This window comes from Tyto alba, unplaced genomic scaffold (assembly GCF_018691265.1).
Source record: "Tyto alba isolate M040663 unplaced genomic scaffold, T.alba_DEE_v4.0 Super-Scaffold_1, whole genome shotgun sequence".
Taxonomy (NCBI): Eukaryota; Metazoa; Chordata; class Aves; order Strigiformes; family Tytonidae; genus Tyto; species Tyto alba.
The window spans coordinates 11,664,940-11,676,575 of record NW_024881261.1 but is presented as its reverse complement, the minus strand read 5'-3'; the positions used below and the strand labels follow the sequence as shown (position 1 = coordinate 11,676,575).

At 41.1% G+C, this 11,636-nt stretch overlaps 1 protein-coding gene across 2 annotated transcripts in view; it reads left to right on the top strand.

Moving 5' to 3' along the window:
* Window positions 1-11,636, top strand: part of RBM20 (RNA binding motif protein 20) — a 109,734-nt gene that overhangs the window by 82,256 nt on the left and 15,842 nt on the right. The window contains exons 3-9 of one of the 2 annotated variants that reach the window (XM_042791430.1): window positions 139-200; window positions 356-447; window positions 798-889; window positions 5,140-5,283; window positions 6,739-6,870; window positions 8,727-8,806; window positions 9,601-10,285. In XM_042791430.1, coding sequence (XP_042647364.1) covers window positions 139-200; window positions 356-447; window positions 798-889; window positions 5,140-5,283; window positions 6,739-6,870; window positions 8,727-8,806; window positions 9,601-10,285 — 1,287 coding nt within the window. Of the gene's footprint in view, window positions 1-138; window positions 201-355; window positions 448-797; window positions 890-5,139; window positions 5,284-6,738; window positions 6,871-8,726; window positions 8,807-9,597; window positions 10,286-11,636 lie in introns of both variants that reach the window. The other variant, XM_042791425.1, reaches the window with a different exon arrangement.

Here is an 11,636-nt window from a genome sequence, read left to right as displayed (position 1 = left end):
TGGCTCCAGCATCACACAGTGTGATATTCAGCATCTCAGTATTGGTTTTAGAATAAGGTAAACTGAATGGAGGAGCAATCTCTTGTAAATTTGTCTCGGGATTTTTCCTATGCTCATCATCTCTTTGTTTTAATGTAGGACTGGGATCAACACATTAAGGGAAGTCTTCACATCCAAAAATGTATGGCTTTTTCAGATAAGTAAGTATTATTTTAGAGTCACGCTTCCAGCTGAATTTCTAACATAGCATCCTTTATTGCAGTGGCTTTACATTGGGAATTTACTGTCTAATAATTATGCTTTAATATTTATGGTACATTATGCATGCTCCTAATGTTCTTTCTTTCTTTTCCAGCACTGGTATCCGGTGTGTGTTAAACTCAGCAGATGGAACATTGCATTTATCACCAAATAATGCAGCAGTTTTTAATTCATCTAGTATCGAAGGTGAATGGTTGTATGTGCAATAGTTAAAACCACTTTTTTTTTTAATTGAAAGGGAAGTCAATCTCTGGGAAAAAAAAAAATGATATTTTAAATGAAATGTGATACAAGTTTCCAAGGAAAACTTTTCAGAGGTTGTGCAAAGAAAGGCTAAAGGCCAATACTGTGCCTTTCAAAGTGTGAATGTATTTTTCTTTCAGACAGTGACTTGTTTTCACAGTCCAATGAAACAGCATATAATTTGATGTAGAGACTATGAAATTATTATGTAAATGGGGCATTGCTTAGTGAGCACACTAGTGCAATTAATATGAGTCAAGATTTTAATGAAATGTGTGTAATCCATTATTTAGATTATCCACCAAATGTCGGTGCATCTTTTATCACTACGTCAGCAAGATCCTTTGGCCAGCCAGGTCCTACATTTTCTTCTCCTCCATCAGGGGTAAGAGTGAGTACCTAAGCAAATCGATCTCTGTGTTGAGATTCTTGTAGAAGCCACTTGTACGTACTGGAATTAAACCCATGAAGGCTTCCTTTTAGACAATAATCTGGATATTGAGTCTGTTATTTCAACTTGCCTTCATCTCTTTTATGCCTTTGGCCAAATCAGAACTTGATTGTAGTGTTTTTTTCCTGTGCTAAAAGTTGTTTGCTTATTAGAGAGATTTGGGAAGGGGGGGTAAATGATTCTGTGTGTATCCTATTAACTATTTTCCCCCCATTTTCTGAGTCTTTTCAACCCAGGAATGTCAGATTCAGCTTGAAATGATTTTGATTAGTCTTCACTTACTCTGCGTATCGATCCCAGTAAGCAGCCTCCCATCTCTCCAGTTACTTATTTGTAGCAATTGCTCTCTGCCTTTTCCATGCTGGGGTCCTTCTCCCAGGTAGCAGTAGTGGCAAAGATAACGGCTGCAGCTTTACTAATCGTTACTCACCTGGATAAATTCATTATACTGGGCTTTTTCCTAGTTTATCTTAGTGTACTATTTATATAATCTTTTGCCTCTGGTAGCCTTTCAGCACGTTTTCTTTGGTGTACAGTCTTCCATGGTTTAGATTTATTAGCCCTGCTCCTGCATTCAGCACAGGTTCCCAGTTACATTGCTTGAATAAAACTTGAATTCCTAGACCAATAATCAAAAAAAATCAGGAAAAAATAGGATAACATTAAAAGTAGTCATTAGTTTAAAAGGAAAACCAAACTAAAACAAAAACAAACAATAAAAATGAAGGCAAATAAAACCAAATAATATACATAATGGAAATACAAATGTTTTAGGGTTAAAATGAAGCACAACATATATTGGAAAGCTACAATTAGAGCTGGAGACATCAAGGACTCATGTTAGGGCGTTCATGGAATAGCAGCAGTAATCCAGGGAGTCAAGTTTGCACCTTGTTATCTTTTGTGCATATATCCTGATGTGGTCTCAGACAATCTGGAAAACCAGGTTGAGTTGTGTCCCTGTACCACTCCAGTTTGCATCAGGCATTGCTTACAGAAGCATCACTCAGATTTGTTTAATCCAATCGATTTTCTACTGTGTGGTTTTACTGTGCAGGAGGTTATTTGAAGGGGGTTTAGCTTCTGCCTGTCACAGACACTGTGTGTGCAGGGGAGCAAGGAGAGGAGCTGCTCATGACAGCTGCCTCCAAGGTCAGAGGTGGAGTAGCAGTGGCTGCAGAGGAATGTTTCTTTTCATCATGTCTGTCAACCTCACAACAAATGAAATTGCTGCTAATACCAGTATCATTTCTCCTTAGAATCTGTCACTATTTATCATTTAAGCTGCCTGCAGAAGTCTTCCTTCTGAATGACCTGCAGTACTATGTGAGATAAAAGAAACAATAACTTTGATTTTCCTGGACAGTGTAAATCCTCTTTTTCTTCAGAAGCTCATCAAGTGGACAGGGAGCTATATTAGAGGTGTTAAGATTGAGTTTGCCAGCTGTCATTCACTATACAACGGTAGTATTCACTTTCAGCTAAGCTGCTGCCATTTAACCGAGCAGTGGGAGATTATACTTGACCCTGCATGTAATCATAAACAAAGTGTTCAGATTTCTGGAAGAGCTTGTTCTGTGCTATCCATCTGCATATAACTCTATCCCTCTTCAGAAGGCAAATACTGTGCTACAAGTCTTCACTTGGGCATGGAGAGCCATTAGCACTGGAGGGATGGGACTGTCAGTTTCTTATTATCTTTAGAAAAGATTCATTCAAAGCTCGAGAAAAGGATAAAGAATTTTAAAATTAAGAAACAAAAACATTGGGAAAAAAAAGCTGTAATAAAAAACAACCAAATTGGATTGGTGAAATAATATAGCAAACAGTATGAGGTACATTTCACTGTTTTGGATCAAATTGGTTTTGTAGAAGTTGTTCGGCTGCATTGGTAATTCCCTGTAGACATCAATTGCAAAGAAAGTTAATTTAGAGTCTTATTCAAAATTGCATTCGACACTTGACACACAACAGCTCCTCTAACTTATTGACTGTGGATATGGAAGGTGTATATTCCTTTTCTGGCTGTGATTTACAGCTTTATTCAATGAATGGATCCAATTTAACTTCAATCAGCTGACAAGATTATTGCTTGGTACAGCCTATTGACTTCTGGTATGAGTATGTGACCACTTCTTAATCACGAATTACAGCAGATTTATGGCATAGCATTTTAATTTAAGCCATTGCCAATTGTGGGGAGGTAGTAACATCTTACAGTCATTTGATTTAAAGTACTGCTGAGTGTGTGTCTGAACACAGGCTCTGGAGCCTAGATAGGGAACAGCTAAGTCCTTCTAGTCCCATAGACCTATAACATACCATCTCTTAACAGATTTAACAAAACAAACAGAAGGTGCCATATGACCTGGGGTGATCCTACACTGGGACTGCAATTGCTGTCAGGAAAGTTTCCTTTCCCTCTGCTAGCTGTAGTTGTGTTCTTCTGTTGTGTGCTATAGGCTGCCTTGCCATATGCACAGAGGTATCACTTCCCTTTCTATTCAAGTGGAGTTGAGTTGCTTCACCCTTTTCAGGATCAGGTCTTTGTTATTTTTCTGTTAGAGAAAATATCTGGACTTTGGCACTTCTTTGACACACCTTATGCACCTGGGCAGGCTCCGTAACATGCAAACTAAATAGCAGACCACTGTATAATGCAGGGTCTTGCTGCAGCAAAAATACACAAATGGTTAAGTGGTGAAGCCTGGAGGGAAGGTAATGGGATGAAGGTGTAAATAGGATAACATTAGCTCTGTAACTTGTGAACTTGCTGACAAGCCAAACATTTGTGATGGCTCTGGTGAACTTGATACCACAAGATTACATGATTTGCATCTTCCCTTGAATGGCACAATTTTAACTGACAGTAGAGTTCTTCAGTAAAATCCTAACAGCAAAGGTCATAAACAGGGAAGTAGTCTGGGAAGACTTAATCCTGTGTGAGCAATGTTTTGCATGTTATTACGTGGGGTAAATTATGTTGCACTCTGAGTATACTCTGATGCCTCTTTGCACAAGGAGTGTAGAGCCTGCTTTCCATGTCAGGGAGACGGGCAGCTCTTTGGGAACTGCCCCAGCACTCCAAAATAGAATTCCACCCCTGGGAAGCCATTACTGCACCAGCACCACGTGCCTGTGACAGCCCAATTTGGGAGCTCTGCCTCTCTGCATGCCCAGTTGTCACTGTGCCCCAGGGAAGTCCCTCTTGCTGTGTGTTATTGCAAAGAGAGGGGAAAGTAGTAGGTTTTCCAACCTGAGGTACAGCTGTGTGTCCTCTCACAAATTGAATGGGATCACTTTTACACCTGGCCCAGTCTGTTCCACCAGGGCAGAAGGAGGATTTAAATTCAGCCCCTGCTACCCTGAACACCTCTGCAGTCACCTAAACTGATTTCTAACATCCATGAATTCAGCAGGGACTACAGTATCCATTTGTCTCCATTTCCAGGCACCACCAGCACCACATAAATGGGCATTTATGGAATACTTGAAAATACCAATTTTTTGTTCATTGCTTGCAAACTATCTGCTAAGGGTATTTTACTCAGGAATAGTGGATGATACCTTCATGTATGGGGCCCCCAGTGGGACCAACAGATGCAGATGGACTGGGGAAGTCTGTCCGACTTGTCAGAGGAGCCGCAGGGGTCGTGTTGGTGTATCAGATGGATACCAGCCCCACAGCGAGCTTGTCAGGAGGGGCTGAGACCTCCCCATGGCAGGGCATCCTCCATCTCCAAACACTGAGAGGCCTCCGAAATCTTGCTGGAACTGTGTACTGTGCAGTGGCCCGTGCCCATGGCTGCCCAGCCCTCTGCTGTGACATGCCAGGGGGCTGAAGCCCTGGAGTTCATGAGGTTTGAGGTGTCAAGTTAGCTTTTGCAGCAATGTTAGTACTATCTGCATGAGAATTTCTCTTCTAGAAATTTCCTCTGGACTTTGTAATGCTCAGGGATGGAGACTCCATTGCAGCTGCACTGCAGTTACACATTTCCTTTCCCATTTGTATTTCTAAACCAGGATGTTGAGATACAAAGTTTTAAAGAAGCATATTTGCCCTTAATAACAGGTACACAGAACTGAACACTTCAGCATTTCATTTTTTGCAGAAATGTAAGGTCTTATCTAGAGGATGTAATATCTAATATAAAAACATCATTTTGAGTTGTTTTTTTCCCCAGTTTCCCCAGAGGAAATCTACCCTGGGTCGAGTTGTTCACATCTGCAACCTCCCTGAGGGAAGCTGCACAGAGAATGATGTCATTAACCTGGGCCTCCCATTTGGGAAGGTCACCAACTATATCCTCATGAAATCCACTAATCAGGTACTGTGCATTTGGAGTCACTAATATTGATGTCTATTGGCATAAAGACATATTGACATGAAGACAGAGTCTTTGGGGAAAATCTCTTTTTTTGTAATAGGAATGTAAGTATATGAAGCCTGCTCTTTACGTAAAAAAAAAAAAAAACCTTTGTTGGCAGAATGAGATGATGGCATAAACATGACCACTGCTTCATAGTTCTTGTTAAAAAAGCCCAGAAATCTCAGTGAAGAAGTGTTATAAAACTACTTATAATAAATAATAATAATAATAATAATAATAATAATAATAATAATAATAATAATAATAATAATAATAATAATAATAATAATAAAATAATAATAACAACAATTTTTTTTTTTTTTAAAGTGACTAACTTGGCCTTCTCTCAGCCATTTTTTAGGGTTACTTTCAAACTTCTCTTGTTCTGTTTGGGAGGTTTTTATTTCTTTCTTACCCATACTTGTAGAGCTGAACGGGGCATTGAAGAATGACTTGCATTCTAGTTTGGTTTGGATGTCCCTACACTGTTTGCTGAACTGTTGTTACATCAGGGGCAGGTTCCACAGTGGTGTAATTACAGTCACAGGCTGGTCCAGAGCCCCCAGGCCATGGCTGTGCTGGGTGATCTGGTGCACACATGCTGAAGGAAGGCTGTGCCCTTACAGGGGGCACTGACACCTCCCTCCCTTTCAATCTGCACCAGATTACAGTAGAGCTCTTTCTTCCAGGTAGTTTAAACCTCCATTAAGTAGATTAAGTCTACCAGTGTTGGTGGGCTGGAAAGAGCAGAAAATCTCTCACATAGCTGCAACAGACCGTACAGATGGATGTAGAATCCATGCCCGTGGGTTTAAGATTGTAATGTTTCAGAATGCAGTCCTTACACAGCTGTGAGTATATTCCTTGACCAGTTAAACTGCAGTCACATCAAATGCAATTTTCATGTAAATAAAAGTGTAGTTAACATTGTTCAAGTTTTTTAAACTCTTTTGGCTTTGTTCTGACTGCTCATGCTCTGATGTTCTGCTTTTATCTGGATCCCTTGCAATTCTGCAAGACACAGCTGACAGTCTCGGGAGCAGTGCATGCTGCAGCGTTGCAGTTCTGCATCTGACCATGGTGTAGAAGCACCAGTGAGGAAGCGAGGGAAAGGTGATGTTTTCATATATCGAGAAAGGTTAGATTCCAGTCATTTAGTTTTTAACTAAGTTTGCTTATAAAGTTGCATATCGGCTTTAGTAGCTGGGTTGAAACAGTTATTAGCAGTTAAAAGAAGACTGAGAAATTGAGTGTTACTGTTTCAGCTCCAGGGCTGGAAAGCTACACAGTTCTGTACTATTGAGACATTTTGCATGAGAAGAATCCAAACAAAAATTATTGTGCTGCCTTTTCTCTTATACCTTGTATTTTTAATTATGCAGTAGATTTTAAAGCTCTCCTGTTTTGTGCTAGGCCTTTCTGGAAATGGCTTACAGTGAAGCAGCACAAGCCATGGTGCAGTACTACAAAGAAAAGCCTGCTATGATAAATGATGACAAGTTACTTATTAGGATGTCTAAAAGATACAAGGAGTTGCAGCTGAAGGTAAGATAATAATTCCTGAGTAGATTTCCTGAGTTTCCATGGCACGTTCTAGTGAATACACCTAAAAATCTTTGCTGATTACTGATTTCTAATTAATGCTTTAATATTATGGAAAAAGAAATTAAGAAAGATAAATTAATGACTATATGTTAATGATCTTTTATACTTAGCTGCTTGCTCTTGTTCTAAATTTTAACTCTTGGAAGAGATCCCATTTTCTCTGGTTCTCTCATACCCTTATTTCAAAAATCCCTTCTGACCTTCTTCTGATCAGGCTCCCCACATTGCTTGGTCTAACAGAGGTCTAAAACACAGCCACGTGTCAGATACAACATGTCAGAAAAAAATAAGATGATCCTATCCTTTTAGTCAGACATTAAACTTGAATGCTTTTCACTGCTTGCATGCTTGAGCCATAGTGCAATCTCTGTAACACGCAGTGATGGCAGGGCTAAGCATCACACTGATTTCTTTTTCTTTCTTTCTTTTGAATGACCTAAATTAAAAAGCAAGATTTTTATTTTTATTTTTTTACATAGAATCGGAACGGAAGCTTTGGCCTTTCTGTACAGTGTGTGACACTCCTGAAGTGGACACCTGAGTGATGTCCAAAAATCAATGCTCTTGTGAGCACATTTATGGAAGCATATGTACTGCCATGTGTAACGCAAAGAGAGTTGTTTTTTTTCATGGAGACTTGGACTGGAACTGGCAAGCAGAGCTGGAAAGCATATTGTGTTATCTAAGACAGCACAAAATTATTTTATAAAATAACTCTGTTGTTCCAAGTTAAGAGGTTAAGGGACCTTTTATGAGCCCTGAGGAAAAACAAGTAACTCAGATGGTTTGGTTTGACCTTTGGAAAAGTCTCTTTCTCTCCTGTACATGGATAATAGTTTGAGACTTAAAGGAGTTATCAGAAGTTGGTAAACCAGGGCAGTCTTTCTTAGTGATGTACAGTGAGGTGTTCAGATGTAAGGTGGCAGAGACTGTGCATCTTAACATAGAAGCGGAACAGGAATTACCCAGGAGAGTGTGGTAGTTTGCCTAGATGTCAGGAAGATTTTCAGCCTTTCCAATGACAGTTTTTCAGGTCATGGAATTATTTTTCTCTGCATGAGCAAAAGCCCTTTCTCTTTGTTAAAAACAAACAAACAAACAAACAGAAGTGCAACATGGAAGGGGGGATATACATGAGCTATTTACCACTAAAAACTGCTCTGAGTTCCTGCATGATTATGTTGCTCAGCTGTGCATGCTCCAAGTGTTTGATGAATTGTGTGTACTCCAGCCTGAGTAGCGCATCTTTTGTAAATGATATTGAATCCCAAGTAAGCAACACTTCCAGTACGCATCTTTCTTGCGCTTAGCTTTTCTGAAGCTCTTGTGTCTAAACATAATCTTTTACAGCTATATTCCAGAATGAGCTAAACTCAGATTAGGAGAATGCAGTTCATTCCTAGAAGATCAACAATAACCTGCTATATATATTTAATTCAGATATTAGAAAAATTGTCTGTTTCGTTTCCTCCTACATCTAATTCCTAGGAAATGCTCTGTACTGAATGTATAATGGAGAGACAGACTAGTTTTCAAAGCCTGTTACAGCAGCCAAGTATGAGGAGACAGTGCCACAACGTAATGGAGCAAATTTTCCATTTGTATCATTTTACTGCTTTGATCATGTTATTGAGATACCAGCTGCAGAAAAGACTGTAACCACAACACTGAAACCAAATATTTCTCAGTAGTAGTACAATTGAGTGATGCATGGATGCTGTTTCTTGAAGGACAAATCACCTATATTAGCTTGGAGAGTAGTGCAGCATGATAAACTGTGTCTTTGTCTTATTTAGAAACCAGGTAAGAATGTGGCTGCTATCATCCAGGACATCCACTCACAGAGGGAAAGGGACCTGCTGCGTGAAGTGGACAGGTAAAATTTAAGTCCGTAAACCTGCTGGTAGAAAAAGCATGATCTGTGTGTTTTCCTCTTGTATCATTTGCTTCTTAAGTCGGATTTCACTTGAAATCACTGTAAAACTGTAAGTGGGTACCATAGTAGGTGCAGGGCCTATAAAATGAAATGAGATTGAAACTTTGCATGTTATGAAAATAAACGAAATCTTTCCTACTGATGATGACTCAGAAAATATGCCTGGCATGTGAAGAACACACAAACGAAGCTGTTCCACTCTCCTCCCCCTTGAGTGAAAAGTGTAAAAGCTGAGAGTGCTGCAAGACCTAGAGAGAAGGAGCTGGTTCACATTACAATGTATTTGGGTATATTTCTGATCTGCCTGGCTTCTGAACCTTCCAGCAAAACCAGAGAGGAACCACGGTTCTAAAACATCTGTTTTAAACAGGTGACCTTTGTCACTTTTGTCTCAGAGATGCCCTAGATGAGTGAGTATTAAGGGTACAGACATTAGGGTCATTGTAAAGGTATTAACATATTATAAGCTTTTAATGCTAAACCCCTATGAGACGTTTTTAAGAATGAATGAATATATCCTTGACAGATCTATGGGGATTTAGTTAAACTCTGTGGATATGACACTGCCTTTTCTCCTGTTCACTGTGTTTGCAGCTGTGCAGTACATGTCTGTGAAAGGCCTGGGGTCTCAGGTTCACAGGCACCAGGGCAGTCCCCATATGTTTCCAGTGTGCAAGAACTTGGTAGATCACAGTGTGTCAGCCAGTTACAGCTGCCTTTTCCCTCTGCAGCAGGTATGGCACGGAGAGGCCCCGCTCTCGCAGCCCCATAAGCCGCTCCCTGTCTCCCCGATCCCACACTCCCAGCTTTACTTCCTGCAGTTCACCCCACAGCCCTATGGGGACCGGCAGGACCGACTGGGGAAATGGGAGAGAGTCATGGGATCAGTCCCCATATTCTCGACGGGAAGAGGAAAGAGACAGCAGAGAATGGCGAGAGAATGGGGATGAGAAGAGGGACAGGACTGACACGTGGGTACACGAGAGGAAACATTATTCCCGACAGCTGGACAAGTTTGATCTGGATGAACGGATTGAAGGAGGCAGAGGGCACAGAGAAAAATATTCAAGGAGTAGTTCCCCTGGCTCCCTTCACCCTTTATCTGGCTACAAGAGCCGGGAAGATGACTACTACCGAAAAACCTCTAAGTCAAAATCTGACAAGTTTCAGAGGCAGATGCAGGATTTACCTGGGAGATCTAAGAGAAAGGAAGAAGGAAAGTTAAGGGAACGCAGGCATTCTTACAGTGAGGATGCTGCCAGGGAGGAGGCAGCTGAACAGAAGCACAGCAAAGCGTCTGAGGGCTCCAGGCAAAAACAAAATGATAAGAATAAGGTGAAGAAAGCTGAAAAAGACCAAGAGGAAGATGCTGCTGCTGAAGGCAGTGATGGGAAGGAAACCAGACCTCCTGAGAATGAGGTAAATAGAGATCTCAAACTGTGTATAAGAAAAAGGAAAATACTGAAGTAATATATTTTCTGAAATATTTTAGATCAGTTGTTGTGGGTGTGGTGCTGGTGACATGCAATGTTTTGCCATGATCAAATCAGGGAATATTGTCCTGGATGAGACCTTGTGAGGTCATTTTGTCTATGTCTTTGCCTAGATCATGCAGATCTATTATACTGTTGCTGTGTTGGGTACATGGACATTGTCTTTCTGTGTCAAGCACAGAATCTCTGGGTAACCAGTGAGGCAAAGGGGACAGACAACTCACAACAAAACCAAGTGACAATCTGCTGTTTGCAGGCAGCCTGTGTGTGCAGGGGCAGTTGCCCTACTCTCCTCTCTTTTCTAAGTCTGTGTGTAATACCCCATAGCTGCTCTCCCTGCATCCATTACCTCCTTCCACTACCTGTGATGTGGATTTACTTGAGAATTAAGTGGTATTTTACAGGGATGTGCAAAATTTGTAGGAGAGCACAGGGAACTGGTTGTTATACTGCTAAAATGGGGAATGAACTTTTAATGGGGAACATTTTATTTGTGGTCAATTCAGCAGAGCAATTGGTTTATCTTAATCATGTCCCTACCCTCAGCTGTGGCAGGGATAATTCACACTACTCCCTTCAATGTGCTGGCAGAAATCTCTTCCTATGGCAGAATCACTGAATCAGCTCACCTGTAAAATTGTGGGATCTCTGGAAAATACTCTCGGCTGGTCAAGTGGCAGCTTTTGTGGGTTTGATACTTCAGTGGGAAAAATTGGAGAAGGAATGGATCAAGATGCCTCATTTGCTCAGTCCCAGTACAGCCCATGCTCACATCCCCACCCTGTGGGTATCTTGTTACTGGCTCTTGGCCACCCTGCCTCCCCCAGTCCCCCCTGCTGATACACTGCCGCCATCCACCCCCGGGGATGCTGGCACAGGATGCTGCAGAGCTGCTTTGCTGACCAGGGGTCCATCTCTAGCTTGTGACTTTGTGCTGCCAGGGCCATCTTTGGTTGTTTTTAGTTGACCTTGCATTCGTTCTTCTCATGCGGGGGCAAGGCTGGTTGAAATCTCTAGATCTTATAACTCAGCTAGTTTCTGTGGCAGGCAGCAGCACTACCTCATGCCATAGATATGTGTGTCTGTACCACCTTTTGTCATCTTTCTCTTTTGGCTGGTATTTCACTGTGATGGGTGGTTCCTTGGGAGGAGATGTCAGAGAGAAATGTCAGGCAGCATCCTAAATCACCAGTGTTACACACTCTTCTGCAGGTTTCTCAAGCTATTTTAAAGTGGCTTTGTTAAAGGCATACCTCTCCGGGGATACACTACTAATT